Raw genomic sequence first — 17,175 nt, 5'->3', positions numbered from 1 at the left:
CTTGTTTAGCACTGGAAATAACGTTAAAGTAATGTAAGACTGCACATAGCATTGTTTGGCATTACTTTGTGCCATGGGGGTCTGCCAAGGTTGGTGCATGGGCGTTCCCGTGCAACCAAAAACTAGGTGCAAGGAAGGAGAAATGCTTTCATTTCTCCTTCCTTTTCTGACTTTGCATGTGTGCTGCACTGTGCAACACATATACAAAATGGTAAAAGCTTTCCCTCGTGTCGTGTAGTAATTTGTACAGGAAGGGTGTCCTTCCTGTACAAAACCCATGCTGCACTCACAGACACACACACCCTAGTGCTCTGGTGCTAAGGTGTGTGCATGGCGCAGGCCCTCTGTAATCAGTGCCGGCGCAAGGGAAAGTAAAGGAGAGAGCCATATCTCTGAAAATATGGTGCTCTCCTGTTCCCACTCGCGTAGCTAGGGGGTGGGGGTGAGGGGGGCGCTCCGCCCCAGGCGACACAATTTTTGAGGCGGCAGCCGTCCCGCGGCACTGGAGGCCCGTTGCGCTGCGGTGGCCTTTAAAATTTCTTTGGGAATCTTGGGAACGATTCACTGGAACTAAGGAAGGAACACAGTGTCCCATAAATTATTAAGGCGGCCGCAACGGGCGGCCTCCAGTGCCGGGGTAGAGTGCGTCTGACGTCACGTGACGTCCGGAGGGAGAGAGAGGAAGTAGGCAAGAGGCAGCGGGGGAATCTGAGGCTATGTGCTGCACAAGACTCGAGTGAGTCTCTCTCTCAATGGCACAGCCTCCCGACACGATGCGATCATCCGGCGATTATCATGGCGCAAAACAGATACTGCAGGCAGCTGGCAGGCTCAGTCAGCAGGGTGGCCAGCCAGGCCAGCGTGGCTCCCGGGGGCCGCCCGGGACGAGGGGCCCACATCCGCAGGCGCAGCCTGGAAGAACTGGGCTGCAGCAGAGAGAGTCCTCCAAGAACTGTAAAAGTAAGTGAGTGATTTAGTCGACTAAGTCGGTGACAGTAACAGGTGGTGCAACTGACATCATGCATGCAAAAAAATATTGGTAGCAAGATAAAAAGTGGCAGAGAAACAGAAGGGGGTTCCCCACAGGGATTTGGATGGTCGGCAGGTTAAGGTGTTAAACAGAACAAAAGATCAGCAATAAGAACCCTACCGAGTCACAATACGTGACGTAAGCAGCACTGAACGGCACTTACAGGATCAACCTTCATTGTCTGACACGCCAAGTTTATCCAGCAAGACAAAAGCGTGCACTTTCTTAAAGGATATGTTCAAGTGCCATCAGGTAATTTGGGTCATCTGAAGAACTATTACGTGCTTGAACTTGTTCCAAACACGGATATAGACAAACTAGAATCCGACATGATTTATTATCAATTAGATTTCAGATGATTGCCACATATTATAAATTAAAGGCAAAAGCAGATCGTTTTGTCGCATTTAATAGTTTACTCCAAAATATGACGTTTCCTGTATACTTTCCTCTTAATACATTAACAATCTATACAAACTAAAATTGGGAGTTGTCGATTAAATAAAATTAACGATGTAAGAATTTCAGTTGCGCTGTGCAATAGGGATTAAACGCTTGGACATGTTTATTTAAAGTAATCAGAAGCGTAATAGTTGCAACACACTGACAATATTTGAAAAGACACATGTTAAAATTGGGGAGCAACAGAGTAGTGTGAGATTTTCGGTAAAAGCAAAACTGACCAGATTCCAGCTTTGGCTGCCAATATTTTTTCAAACTCAAGCTAGAGCCTGCTGATCAGAGCTCTAGCTACGCCCCTGCCTGTTCCCTTCCAGTCGCGCCACGCAGCGTAGCCTCGCGGGGGGAGGGCTGCGCTGCATTGTGTGGAGTGTCTTTTACAAACAGTTAAACATTGTGAATTCTCATTCCATTATGTTTCAATTTAGTAATGCTAAATATCTTTACATCCAACAGAAAACAAGCCTTGAATGTATGAAATGACCATCAATAATGAAGCTAATGCTGTAAATCTTCAATAATAGCAGAAATAATGAGCTCCAGTATTCAGGAAAACATCAGCGCAGTCGGCGACAGGGGAACCTGCACACAAACTGACAGATCCCGGATGAAGCATCAAGGGCAGTTCAGTGATTGTAAGAGTCTGAGCTGTGCACCTCCACGCCACAAGACGGAGAAATGACCTTGGAAAATTAAGGCAACAACAATAACAAACCCCCTCCTGTATAAACAAGTGTCCAATATCATGGGATCTGTATGGTGTGATTACCGCAGAGCTCTGTTTTCCAATATGATGACAAGCCATCATTCCGTGCTCTAAGTGTATTGTAAAGTCTTTCTGGCCAAACCACAGTAACCAGAGAAAAGCACAACAGAGCTGAGCCGGACAATTGACGGGTAAAGGAATGAGGAGTTCTTGTATCTACAATACAACAGACTGTCCCAATTTGCACCGGCCAGAAGGAAGATACATCTTTACCCGCAAGCGTGCATAGCCATAATCCAATCTAAAGGCACATTCGCCTACAAAGACACCTTCTACGTATTAGGAGTGTGGCAAATATTTGGTGGCTATCGCATTTTATTGTTAAAACAGAAATCAAACCTGCAAATTACTGCACACATACAAAGTGTGTGAGAAAAACACAGGTGCTTCATCAGCCATGTCGGCCCATCCGGAAATACAGTCAAGGGATGTAGACAAATATATACCCGACCCACAGACACTAACCAAGAAAGAAGAATCATACACATGCAGCAAGAGCTTTAGTTTGTCATCACTACGCAAGCTCCGTCAGCACACGTACACAGGACAAAAACCATTCAAGTGCAGTGAATGTGTCAAGAGCTTTAGTAGGTTATCAGAACTACAAAGACACCAGCGAACACACACAGGAGAAAAGCCATTCAAGTGCAGTGAATGTGTAAAGAGCTTTAGTCACTTATCAAGCCTTCAAAGTCATCAGCAAACACACACAGGGGAAAAGCCTTTTAAATGCAGTGAATGTGCAAAGTGCTTTAGTGGGTTATCACACCTTCAAAGACATCAGCGAACACACATGGGGGAAAAGCCATTCAAGTGCAGTGAATGTGCAAAGTGCTTTAGTGAGTTATCAAGCCTTCGAAAACATCAGCAAACACACACAGGAGAAAAACCATTCAAGTGCAGTGAATGTGGGAAGTGCTTTAGTCATTTATCAAACCTCCCAAGTCATCAGCGAACACACACAGGGGAAAAACCATTCAAGTGCAGTGAATGTGGGAAGTGCTTTAGCCATTTATCAAACCTTCAAAGACATCAGCGAACACACACAGGGGAAAAACCATTCAAGTGCAGTGAATGTGGGAAGTGCTTTAGTCATTTATCAAACCTTCAAAGACATCAGCGAATACACCCAAGGGAAAAGCCTTTCAAGTGCAGTGAATGTGTCAAGAGCTTTAGTAGTTTATCATACCTAAAATGTCATCAGCAAACACACACAGGGGAAAAGCCATTCAAGTGCAGTGAATGTGTAAAGAGCTTTAGTCAATTATCAGTCCTACAAATTCATCAGCGAACACACACGGGGGAAAAACCATTCAAGTGCAGTGAATGTGGGAAGAGCTTTAGTAGTTTATCATACCTAAAATGTCACCAGCGAACACACACTGGGGAAAAACCCTATCATTGTAGTGAATGTGACAGTAGTTTTCACAGCTCTTCAGCATTAATGTATCATCAGCTAACAACTCACACAGGAGAAAAGCCATTCAAGTGCAGTGAGTGTGTGAAGAGCTTTAGTCAGTTATCAAGCCTTCAAAGTCATCAGCGAACACACACGGGGGAAAAACCATTCAAGTGCAGTGAATGTGGGAAGTGCTTTAGTCATTTATCAAACCTTCAAAGACATCAGCGAATACACACAGGGGAAAAACCATTCAAGTGCAGTGAATGTGTCAAGAGCTTTAGTCAATTACAACACTTACAAAGACACCAGCGAACACACACAGGGGAAAAGCCATTCAAGTGCAGTGAATGTGGGAAGAGGTTTAGTCGGTTATCATACCTAAAATGTCACCAGCGAACACACACTGGGGAAAAACCCTATCATTGTAGTGAATGTGACAGTAGTTTTCACAGCTCTTCAGCATTAATGTATCATCAGCTAACAACTCACACAGGAGAAAAGCCATTCAAGTGCAGTGAATGTGGGAAGAGCTTTAGTCGATTATCAAAGCTACAAAGTCATCAGCGAACACACACAGGGGAAAAACCATTCGAGTGCAGTGAATGTGGGAAGTGCTTTAGTCATTTATCAAACCTCCAAAGTCATCAGCGAAGACACACGGGGGAAAAACTATTCAAGTGCAGTGAATGTGGGAAGTGCTTTAGTCATTTATCAAACCTCCAAAGTCATCAGCGAAGACACACGGGGGAAAAACCATTCAAGTGCAGTGAATGTGGGAAGTGCTTTAGCCATTTATCAAACCTTCAAAGACATCAGCGAACACACACACAGGGGAAAAGCCATTCAAGTGCAGTGAATGTGTAAAGAGCTTTAGTAGGTTATCAGAACTACAAAGACACCAGCGAACACACACAGGGGAAAAGCCATTCAAGTGCAGTGAATGTGCAAAGTGCTTTAGTGAGTTATCAAACCTTCAAAGACATCAGCAAACACACACAGGGGAAAAGCCATTCAAGTGCAGCAAATGTGGGAAGAGCTTTAGTCATTTATCAAACCTCCAAAGTCATCAGCGAACACACACGGGGGAAAAACCATTCAAGTGCAGTGAATGTGGGAAGTGCTTTAGTCAGTTATCAAACCTCCAAAGTCATCAGCGAACACACACGGGGGAAAAACCATTCAAGTGCAGTGAATGTGTCAAGAGCTTTAGTAGGTTATCAGAACTACAAAGACACCAGCGTACACACACAGGGGAAAAGCCATTCAAGTGCAGTGAATGTGTGAAGAGCTTTAGTAGGTTATCATACCTAAAATGTCATCAGCGAACACACACTGGGGGAAAACCCTATCATTGTAGTGAATGTGACAGTAGTTTTCGCTTCTCTTCCCAATTAAGGTATCATCTGCGAACACACACGGGGGAAAAACCATTCAAGTGCAGTGAATGTGGGAAGTACTTTAGTAGGTTATCAGAACTACAAGACATCAGTGAATACACCCAGGGGAAACGCCATTCAAGTGCAGTGAATGTGTCAAGAGAAAAACCATATAATTGTAGTGAATGTGACAGTAGTTTTTGAGACTCTTCAGCATTAAGGAACCAACCGACCGCTGCCCTCACCACATCTTCAACAAGGCCGACTCCGTCATCGCACCTCATCTACGGGACATCATCAACGCCTCCTTCGACACCACCACCTTCCCAGAGAGCTGGAAGCACGCCGAACTCAGCGCCCTACTGAAGAAACCATCAGCGGACCCCACCGACCTCAAAAACTGCCGCTCCATCTCGCTCCTTCCTTTTCCTGCCAAAGTCATTGAGAAGACTGTCAACAGACAGCTGGCCGCCTTCCTTGAGACGAACGGATCACTCGACCACTCGCAGTCCGGCTTCCGGGCCAACCACAGCACCGAGACCGCCCTCATCGCAGCCACCGACGACATCCGAGCCCTGGTCGACAACGGGGAAACAGCGGCCCTCCTCCTCCTGGACCTCTCCGCGGCGTTCGACACGGTCTGCCACCGCACCCTAGTGGAGCGCCTCAACAACATCGGAATCCAGGAGAAGGTACTGGAGTGGATCATCTCCTTCCTCGCCGGAAGAACACAGAGAGAGATCATCTGCGGCGTACCACAAGGATCATCACTCAGCCCCACGCTGTTCAACATATACATGAGCCCCCTGGCGGACATCGCACGCCAACACAATCTCAACATCATCTCCTACGCTGACGACACCCAGCTGATCCTTTCCCTCACCAACGACCCCGCCACCACCAGACGTGGCCGAGTGGATGAGGAACAGCCGCCTGAAACTGAACTCAGATAAGACGGAAGTCCTCATCCTGGGATCTTCGCCCTCCACCTGGAACGACTCCTGGTGGCCCCCCGCCCTGGGCAGCACACCCAAACCAACAGACCACACAAGCAACCTGGGCTTCATCCTGGACTCCTCCCTCTCCATGACCAGACAAGTCAATGCGGTCTCCTCGTCATGCTTCAACATCCTTCGCATGCTACGTAAGATTTTCCGGTGGATCCCCACCGAAACCAGGAAGACGGTCACCCATGCCCTCGTCACCAGCCGACTGGACTACGGCAACTCCCTCTACGCCGGAACCACAACCAAACTCCAGAAAAGACTCCAGTGCATTCAGAACGCCTCATCCTGGACATTCCCCGACACAGCCACATCTCCGAACACCTGAGAAACCTGCATTGGCTCCCCGTCGGCAAGAGAATCACGTTCCGACTCCTCACCCACGCACACAAAGCTCTCCACAACCAAGGCCCAAGATACCTCAATGACCGCCTGACCTTCTACACCCCCACCCCCCAGCTACGATCAACCAGCCATGCCCTCGCCGCCGTCCCCCGCATCCGAAGAGCCACAATGGGAGGAAGATCCTTCTCCTACCTAGCTGCCAAGACGTGGAACTCCCTCCCCCTCCGCCTGACCCAAGACCACCTCGCCTTCAGGAAGCAACTCAAGACCTGGCTGTTCGAGCAGTAGCGGACCCCCCACCTCCAAGCGCCTTGAGACCCTCCGGGTGAGTAGCGCGCTATACAAATGCTTGATTGATTGATTGAAGGAATCATCAGCGAACCCACACAGGAGAAAAACCATTCAAGCGCAATGAATGTGGGAAGACCTTTAGTCGATTATCAAAGCTACAAAGTCATCAGCTAACACACACGGGGGGAATACAATTCAAGTGCAGTGAATGTGCAAAGTGCTTTAGTCATTTATCAAGCCTTCAAACACATCAGCGAACACACACGGGAAAAACCATTCAACTGCAGTGAATGTGGGAAGAGCTTTAGTCGAGTATCAGCTCGACAAATTCATCAGCGAACACACATGGGGGAAAAACCCTATCATTGTATTGGATGTGACAGTAGTTTTCGCTTCTCTACAGCATTAAAGAATCATCAGCGAACACACACAGGGGAAAAACCATTCAAGTGCAGTGAATGTGCAAAGAGCTTTAGTCTGTTATCACACATTAAAAGTCATCAGCGAACACTCATGGGGGAAAAACCATTCAAGTGCAATGACTGTGGGAAGAGCTTTAGTCAGTTATCAAACCTTCAAAGACATCAGCGAACTCACACAGGGGAGAAAACATTCAAGCGCAGTGAATGTGCAAAGAGCTTTAGTCGGTTATCACAAATTCAAAGTCATCAGCGAACATACATGGGGGAAAAACCATTCAAGTGCAATGACTGTGGGAAGAGCTTTAGTCATTTATCAACCCTACGAAAACCTCAACAAACACACACAGGGGGAAAGCCACTCAAGCGCACTGAATGTGGGAAGAGCTTTAGTTGACGATCAGAGCTACAAAGTCATCAGCGTACACACATGGGGAAAACATAGAAGGGCACTGAAAGTGAGAAGGCTTTTGTCAATTTTCGATCCCACACAGCCCTCAGTGAATACACTCCTTCATTTAACTCACATGGAAATAATCCTAGAGATGCAGAGATTCCGGAAAGAATTTAAGAACATCAAAAATAATATTGACCCGTCTAAGGACATAGACAAGAGCAGAACAGTGCAGTTATTGTGAGAGGAATGAATTACGGAAAAAGATAAAATTCAAATTATGTATGACATTAAAGTACCAATGATAGAAAACCTGAATAGCAGTAAAGAAGAAAAACAGATAACAGTATTTGCAGAATTATAAAAGTGTTTGTTTCCAGTGATTGTTCACTTCCGTACACATAGCAAAGTGACATGATGTTCCAGGATACACAGTGGGAGACAAGCACAATGTGGATTAAAACAAAATAAACATTGTTGATTTTTATTTGGTGAAGAAGAGATACAAAGAAAAACATTCAATCGCACCTGACCCCTCACTACCTGTAAAAGCAACACTGAACAATACTGGGACCAACAGTGGTATTTTCAGCTAACTTGTCGGATTAGTGATAAAACCTATAAACCAAACACACCCAGAGTGGACATGTTGTCAGGGCTCTGGAGATGGAAGCTTCATTGGTAAAATGCACGTATTACTATTAACAAATGCCACTGCAGTATATGTAATGAAATAAAGTGAAGCACAGGTGTTCAAGAAATAACCTATTTTCAGATATAAAAGAGCATATACCTTGTTTTTAAGTAACGTTTGCTGCACCTTTTACACACTGTTATCGGTTGATGGATCAGCTCGTGCCTCGCGCCTGATTACTAAGTGGGACCCGTGGCTCCTCTCCGACTTGGCTCTCCCTATTCATTTTGTGACTTGCCAAAATCTACATTTTACCAGAATTTAGCCATTGTAAGCAGTAGACTCTGTTTGAAGAATGTGGTGAGATAGCGAAATCTCACATCAAAAGCATATATGTGCCAGGACAATCAGTTGCATTCCCAGCAACTCATCTTCCTCACTTGATTGTCCTTTGTCCTCAAATGTTCTGAAGGATTGGTCGTATGAATGCCAGAAGTGGCAGTGACATTCATGAAGCTAACGCTAACAGGAGTGTGTGGGAGATAGAGAGGGAGAGAGATCCAGAGAGCGAGAGAGACAAAGAAAGGGGGAGAAAAAGAGAGAAATTGAAGGAGGGGGAACAGCATGTTATTTGTACTCACCTAAAAATAGAAGAAGCAGCCGAATACATGCCAAAGTGTGACATCACCAGAGAAACGGGCTGAACACCTATGAATTTATATGTTTATTTTGAACACCTATAGACCCATGTCATGCCAATAAACAGGGCACAAGTAAGGAAAATAGTGAAGGAGCCCATTATCATATGCAAATCACTGTGACGTCACATGTAGTGACATCACAAGAAGTGATGTCAGGCCCTTATAATATGTTTACGTGAAAGGTTGACGGCCTGTTTTAAAAACAAGAAACAAGAAACATAAAATAATGTAAAAATATGTTTTTGGTTTCAGTTTTTATGCATCATGTGTTTTTCCCACTATCAGTTTGTAATTAAACTCGGAAATGACTGAAAGTGTAAATATTTTTAAACAGATATGTGGACCTTGGAAATTACATTTTTAAACAGTTTTTAGCGAATACATAAAATGTGCTTTTAATTTGCGCTTGTTTCCTGACGGTATTCTTTATCCAGCCCCTAAGCCCCAAAGTGTTTCACATTTACAATGTATTAAGCAATAGAAGGGCTAGTTTTGTCAAGTTCTCTGTTCCTCTCTTGCGCCACTCACACAAACAAACACTCAGAGGCCTGTGTCTGCAGTGCTGGGGCACAAAGTAACAATCACCAGTTGCAGGCTAAGGAGCTAGGTGTAACTGAGTCCCGTTTCTAGATAATAGTAGGGGGACCCCTTCAAACTGTGACTACCCCTCGACTTGTGCCGTGCAATAGTGAAATTGAGTAATTTATGATGAATTGAAATGAGAGAAAGAGAAGAAGAGAGCGAGGTGCAGGATGTATTAAAGAAAATGAAAAAAAGAGACACAAGACTTTACCCTGTTCTGTGTACTAGCACTTTACGTAAACAAGTTGTGCTGTGCGTTGTGAACAGGCTGTCACCCCCTTTGTATGTAAATGAGCTTCTGTGATCAGACACCCCAGGCTCCCATCTCTTCTAGCGTGGATGATAATGTGAGCACTGTAAGGTAATCACAAACTAGGGCTTTATTGAGACACAATCGGCTTCTAGGTGTCACAGCTGTGGTTATGTAGTGCTGTATTAGTTTTTTATTTACTTTAATTTGCAGCAATTCTCCAGGTTACTTTTTCTCAGTATTACGCTTCAAGTCGCTCATAGCTCTCCATCAGGTAAACGTGAGGTTTGATGTAGGATTTGTTGTAAGTGTTCCTAGACCATGTTCCAATCCCTTTGTCCTCGATTTGTTGGCATGGGTTTTGTCCACACACTGGTCTCGGATGGGCCTTCTCAAGGTAGAAGGCGCTGTAATAGGAATAATAAATCAGACATACATGAAATTTTATGTACACAAATGTGTGCCTTTCAGTTATCAGGCACCACCAGACTCACATATACACATGTAATTGAGCACCAGACTAAAGTGACTCCTCCCTGTATAAATATGTGCCATCAGTAATCGGGCTGATCGTTCTACTGATGCTCACAGCAAATACAGTTTCTGGCATTGTGCGCATTGGCCTAAATTTTAATTGCTGAAGTTTCACGCAGTTCCGCGGATGCGCACAGCTTATAAGGTTTGTGGATATTGTGCACTGGACGCAGATCACTGAAGATCACCCTTAAGTAGTAACTAGGTCAAAACAACGTACATCATGCAAAATGTCACTGCCCCTCCCTTCTTGTTGACATCTCCAGGAGTTCCTCCTCTCTCGTGGCTGAAGTGGAAGAAGGTTTCCACACATTATGCTCGTGTCTGTGGCACTTCCTTAAGTGCAGAGAGGAAAGCCTCATTGTTAATGCATTGTTTGGGCTCTGAGGGACAAGAATTCTTTGCACACCTTCCTGAACTCTCTGATAGTGACTCCGACACTCTTAATGAATACGAGATCTGCTTCAAAAAGTTGGACTTGTACCACCTCCCCAAAGTGAGTACTGTCCTTGAACGATATCACTTCGGGAGAAGGATGCAAAGGCAGGATGAGTCGGTCGAACAGTACATAACTACCTTGCGCAAATTGGCTTCCACGTGCAATTTTGGTGCTGCTTTAGAGGATTGCTTAAGAGATTAGTTTATGTTAGGATGCGCCCTCGACAAAACGAGACATGCCCTGTGGCAAAAAGACACACCATCGCTTCAAGAAGTGCTGACCATAGCCAAATGTCATGGGCATTCAAAAGTGTGTGTTGATATTATACGCAAAGACAGTTCAGGTGATAAACGGAGAACATTAATGTCAAGGTATTGGTGGATAGATTTGTTAAACAATAATTGAGCACCACTTCAAAGCCCTTTCACACAAAGAATTTTCAGAGGAAGTGCTTCAGGTGTGGCAACTCTGGCCATATGGCCAACTTTCACCCGTTGCGTGCGTCGGACGGCCCCCTAACGTCACAGTGGGCATGTGCGGAGGACGACTAGGGGCTGTCCGAACTGCACCCACTCATTAATATGCCCGCACAGCGGTGAAATTCGCGCCACAGTCAACGGGTTAAAGACTGCCCAGGCTGGAAGGCCATGTGCAAAACTTGTGAGAGAAAAGGTCACATCTCAAAGAGCTGCAGAACGGGCCACGGGCATAAAAAAGTCAGGGAAGTTTATCTTTATGAAGAAGATTTGGAAGGAATCAATGTTCTCCCTGTCACAGGGAATGCTAGAGATGGCCCTCAGGAGCTAGTTTTGATCAATGATGCTCCAGTGAGCATGCTCTTCGATTTATTTATTTTATTTTTTTGGGTTAAAGACTTTTATTGCAATCTGCATCGTTTACACAGCATTTACCTACATCCCGGAGGCTGGCTGCTATAGAAGGACAATTTGTTACACATTTCAGACAATATTCGCTATGCAGCGTCCTTGGTTTTCATTGCACAGTTCCAATCAGCAGAAAATATACGATCACTTTACCAAATAGTTTTGTAACAGTCTTATTTTTATATTTTATAACTATAACTAAACGTGTGACTCAGATAGTAGAACAGATGTTTGTCTTTTATGACACTCATTACTTCCCAGTGCAGTAATTGATGCAATTAGCAAACATTCTCCTCTCGAGACTCCCAGGTCTTAACATTCCTGTTACGGGACGTGCGACCAACCCATCATCGCTATATCAACTCTACTTGTATGTGATAAACCAATCTAAGTGCGTCATCTCCCTCCTCAGAGCTGTCTACATCTTCTTCTGATAGGGGCTCACATATATCCCCTCTATAAGTGTTCCATGGCATCCACAGCTTGTTCCATTTCCTGGGGTTTGCTCTCATTTTATAGACTGCTCGTTCAATCACTAATAGTAGGTCCATATTTCTACACCATTGTGCCAGTGTCGGTGCCTCTACTGCCCCCCACTTCTGTGCTATACCTGTGCTATACCTCGCTTGGCCACCATTATCCCCACGATCGCCCATTGCTGCCCCTGACGAGTCAAATCATTCTGTTTCCAGACATTCAGTAGACATACACAAGGGTCTGGTGTTAGGGATACTTCCAGTGTTTGTGAGATGGTGCGCAGAACCTGTCGCCAGTAGGTGGCGATAATTGGGCACTCCCAGAGTGTGTGAAAGAGTGTGCCTAGTTCTCCGCATCCTCTAAGGCAGGTGGGATGGTCAGCTCTGTGCATTTTGTGTAGAGCAGTTCTTGTATAGTAGACTCTATGTAATATTTTAAGTTGCACCAGCCGATATCTCGACGAGATACCCGCTTCTTTTGGTGAAGCCATCGCTGCGTTCCAGCCTGCGTTGTCCATCTCACCTAGCTCCTCTTCCCATTTTGCTTTCAGTTTTACTAATGGGTCCTTCAAGTTATTCATTATTTTACGATAAGTCAGGAAAGTCGCACTGGCTTCCATATAATCAGTCAACAGGCGGTCCTCCAGCGGGGAGGAGTCCGGCACCTTAGTACCTATCTCGATGGCTGTCATTAGTGCATGCCTGATTTGTATGTATCGGTATGTTTCATTTGGGCCTAACTGATATTGCCGTTGGAGTTGTTCAAACGGAACAACTCCATCGTTTGCCCACAGATCTCCTACTGTGGAGATCCCGATGTTATCCCATTGCGTGAAACCCCTACTGTGTCTTAGCCGACCCAGTGCTTTGACATCCCACAAGGGAGTCATTTTGGTTATGGTGCCTCCCCATTGGAGTCTTGTTTGCGCTTTGTGACACAGTGCCACCGTGTGGTATGTGGGTCCTATCAGTTTTGCAGCGATGCCATTGTTGTACAGTGGGGCCAATAAGCTGTGGGTACCCAGCTGCGCTCTATCTGCCAGGTATGCTGGTTCTCCCTGTGGGGCGTGAATCCATTGATTTATAATCTTTAGATGCGCCGCCCAGTAATATAGCTGCACATCCGGCAGTGCTATCCCCCTCTCATACCAATCTCTGACCAGCTTTACGTTCGCTATGCGGGCGGGTCGATTGCCCCACAATTGTTCCGATATCGCAGCCGTTACCTTTCTAAAGTATTCAGGCGGTATCAGGATTGGGGTATTTTCTAGGACATAGAGAAAGCGCGGTAGCGCCTTCATTTTGAATAGCGCTGCCCTTCCTAGTAGAGTTAGCGGAAGTGCCTTCCAGTGCTGCACGTCCGCCTTCAGTCGAGTCAGTGGCGGCAGTAAGTTTAGGTCGTGGAAAAGTCCTCCATCTTTTGTAACATGTATCCCAAGGTATTTAAAGGAAGAGTCCGCCACTGCCAGTGGGCAGTTCGCGGACATAGGTGGGAAAGGGCCCTTTAGTACATAGAGGATAGATTTCGTCCAGTTAATTGTATATCCGGACGCTCGGCCATGTTTGTCGCAGAGTGCTAGCAGTGCCGGTATGCTCCTCTCCGGTTCCGACAGGTAGACCAACATATCATCCGCATAGAGGGAGATTCTGTCCTCCCAGTTATCTCCCCATGATATTCCCTTCAAAAGCAGCGGGGAGGTCCTGATCACGGCTGCCAGCGGCTCTAACACCAATGCAAATAACAGAGGAGATAGTGGACATCCCTGTCTTGTTCCTCTAGCCAATGGTATCTCACGTGAGATATGCCCATTTGCTGATACGTGCGCCACCGGGCTCGAGTATAGGAGTTGTATCCATGAGAGAAATCTGGGGCCAAACCCCATGTGTGTCAGCACCGCGAAGAGATACTGCCATTCCACCATGTCGAACGCCATCCTGGCGTCTAATGACAGAATGACCACCGGTCCAGTCAGTAGGGGGGCCCTAGCCAGTGCCCCGTGCACTCTCCTAAGGTTTAGAGCCGTACTCCTATGCGGCATGAACCCTGACTGATCCGGGTGAATCAGTTGTTCCAGGTGGGGCATCAGTCTGTTTGATAATAGCTTCGCTAGTATTTTGGCCTCTGCGTTCATCAGAGATATCGGCCGGTATGATGTACACTCTTCCAGCGGCTTGCCCGGTTTCGGGATTGCCACGATCGTTGCCATTCTCTGATCATAGGGTAGGACTTTTTTTTCTAAACTGTCAGTGTACATAGCCAACAGTGGCTCACTTATGACCTCGGATACGGCCTTGTACCAATCAATGTGGATACCATTGGGGCCTGCCGCCTTCCCGGAATGGAGCGCACCAATTGCCAGCTGTATCTCCTCCTGCGTTAAATCTGCTTCCAGCTCTTCCATTGCTTCTCGGTTTAAGGATTGCGTTGGTACATTGCTAAAAGCCATCTCCGCCATCTCAGGTGTTACCCTGGTTTCAGGCGTGTATACCTTTAGGTAATAGTCCGCTAGAATCTCAATTATCTCCGTCGGTCGCGTATGCAATTCACCATCAGCGCTACGCAGCTGCAGTATATGCCTGCCTTCTGCCTGCTTTTTGTCCAACCATGCCAGAAGTTTGCTTGCTTTGTCTCCTATATTGTAAACTGTATGCGCCGTTTCTTCTATATTTCCCACTACTCTGCGCTTCAGATGATCAGCGTGGAGCCGTTGACTTAGTTGTAACGTGTGCAGCGTGTCTACCGTCGGGCTGCTCATGTGTGCTAGGTTTGCACTGTGTAATCGCGTCTCTAGGTCCAGCAATTCTTTTTTCTGTTCCCGCTTGTGTCCCGTGATAGTTGCTATGGCCTGACCCCTCAATACCATTTTATAAGCCTCCCACACTATCGTAGGTGATTCGACTGAATTTGTGTTTTCTGCAAAGTAGTGTTGAGTCACCTTCCTCAGTTCTTTTCATATGGGCCGTACCTGCAAATACCCCGGGTAAATCGGGTAGATTCTCTTACAAATTTTTTCTGGGCAGATCAGTGTCATTGTAAGTGGCGAGTGGTCCGAGACGCCCCTAGGATGAATGTGAACTTTGTCTATGGTGAGTGAGCATGCTCTTCGAGTTTGGGGCCAAGATACTGCTAGTCCCCAAAACATTTTATGAGTGTAATCTGCTGGGCAAACTCACCCTGTTGAAGCCAGACATTAGACCAAAAGGTTAAGGTATGGTGACTATTGAGTTGCTGGGCTATTTCTGGGGCACAATTGACTTCAAAGGGAGAGTCATCCCTGGTAAAATCTATGTCTCGATGAAGCGGGACTCGCTCATAAGTTGCTTCCATCAACGTGATCTACATATCTGCCTTTATCCCAATGAGATCTGTCTGCCTAAAAGAATTACCACCAGTTAGGGTCGTTAGTAATGCTAATCAAGACTGGATCAAGGAATTCCTTGAGGTCTTTGCTGGTGGACTGTGTTTGTTTCAAAAACTATGTACATTGGATAAAGGTCAAATCTAACGCTGTTCCAAAAACAGCTAAGGTCAGAAATGCACCTCTGTAAGTAAGGGAGAGCATGAAAGTTGAATTAGGCAATCTCTTAGCCAAGTTTATCATTCAAGAAGTTGAAGCAACGGAGTGGGTCTCTCCTGTTGTTATGGCCCGTAAAGCCAATGGGGAGTCTAGGCTCTGTGTCAGCTTGAGGGAGCTCAACAAAGCAGTTATTGTTGATCATTATGCTTTCACCCACATAACTAAAATGCTGTGCATTTTTCTTCCTCGGACTTGACCTCCGCCTATCACCGGGCCGGCCTTCACTCCTCTTCAGAACATTCAGAGCATTCACTCCTCTTCCCAGGACCTTACCTCCTGGGTAAACCTTTAGGTTTCTAAGAATGCCTTTCGGACTGATTTCTGCGGCCTCAGTTTTTCAGAGGGCGATGGAGGGCATTCTTGGAAGCCTTCAGGGTTTCAAGGTGTACCCAGATGATGTGCTCATCTTTGGTGTGGATCTTGAGAAACATAATGGGAGGCTGAGGTCAGTATTGAAGAAGTTATGTGATGCTGACCTCACCCTTATTGCTGACCAGTACAAATTTGATGTCAAAGAATTAGAATACCTTGGGCATTTTGTGTCCGCTGCAGGCATCAATCCTAAACACTCATTCGTAAGCACCATTTGTAATTTGCACAACCCTTTGAAAAACAAGCATTTGCAATGCAACAGGTCTCGCATTTACGCGAGTTTGAGCTACTGGCATTGTAAATGATAATGCCTTTTATTTACGTTTTCGTTTTTGAAACATAAATAAAACCCATTGTCATTTACAATGCCAATAACTTAAAGTCACGTAAATGTGTGACCTATTGCATTGCAAATGCTTGTAAACTTTCAAATAAGATGCTTGTTAAAGTCATGTGGGTAAGTAGATTGTTAAATAAAAATGTTTATGTTTTTATTTAAATATAATTTAAAAATAGTTTACCTTTTATTCTATATTATAATAAATATACATACCGTTATTATGCATGTATGTATACACAAGTATTCAACTAGGCCAGCAGAAACCTGTGGGTAGCCATTGGCCCTATAAGTCCGTGCTAACGTTAGAGTGTGCACTAAACAAATGCTACTTATGTAACGTAACATAAATTGCCTGCAGTGCTGGTGTTGCATTGAGGGAATCTGAATATCAAGAGGTAAGCAGCATGAAACAAATTGACGCAAAAAAGCCTTATTTTGCCATGTGAAAAAGATTATCCAAAAATACAATGTAATTTTTCTGGGACTGAATAGTACTCAGTTAATTGACTCTGGGTATAAAAAGCAGAATCAGTAATGGCAGAATTGAAGTCTCTAACATGCATAGTGTACGCGTCACTTTAAAAGAGGTGTACACTCACTGATCTATTGTGTCATAATGATCTGTTTTGTGAAGACAACCAAAATCTCGGATCAGAACGAGCTAAGTGATTAGCACAGGAAGAAGCGACGTCCACAGAATTACAGGTATTAAGTACACTGTGTGAGCTCAGTAGGACTCAACAAGTCACCAGCTATCCCTTCCGGTCCAAGTGATTTTACTTTCTTCTCTGCAGCATGCAAACAAAGGCCTTGTCATTCTTGGAAGCTACAGTCTGTTTTGGCTTGAACAGCTTGTATGTTTGACTGTGCTCCTGTCTGAAGACCACAGAAGTAAGGAG

At 45.3% G+C, this 17,175-nt stretch overlaps 2 protein-coding genes and 1 pseudogene across 2 annotated transcripts in view; all 3 read left to right on the top strand.

Annotated features, from left to right (window-relative positions):
- Positions 1-2,123, top strand: part of LOC144806496 (uncharacterized) — a 145,905-nt gene extending 143,782 nt beyond the window's left edge. Inside the window, exon 4 of the transcript XR_013605814.1 lies at positions 1,946-2,123. The gene's annotated coding sequence lies outside the window, so the exon portion shown is untranslated. The remainder of the gene's footprint in view (positions 1-1,945) is intronic.
- Positions 2,124-3,048: 925 nt separating this feature from the next.
- LOC144806515 (uncharacterized) lies at positions 3,049-4,482 on the top strand (the record flags this gene model as incomplete). Its single annotated transcript, XM_078672858.1, has 1 exon — positions 3,049-4,482. A coding segment is annotated over exon 1 (1,434 nt), but the record flags the coding sequence as incomplete, so codon positions are not given.
- Positions 4,483-4,484: 2 nt separating this feature from the next.
- Positions 4,485-7,551, top strand: LOC144806514 (uncharacterized; annotated as a pseudogene).
- The last annotated feature ends 9,624 nt before the right edge of the window (positions 7,552-17,175 follow it).

The sequence above is a fragment of the Lissotriton helveticus genome, assembly GCF_964261635.1.
Source record: "Lissotriton helveticus chromosome 1_1 unlocalized genomic scaffold, aLisHel1.1 SUPER_1_unloc_8, whole genome shotgun sequence".
NCBI lineage: Eukaryota > Metazoa > Chordata > Amphibia > Caudata > Salamandridae > Lissotriton > Lissotriton helveticus.
Note: the sequence above shows the minus strand (reverse complement) of the source record. Positions and strands in the feature narration are given on the sequence as shown.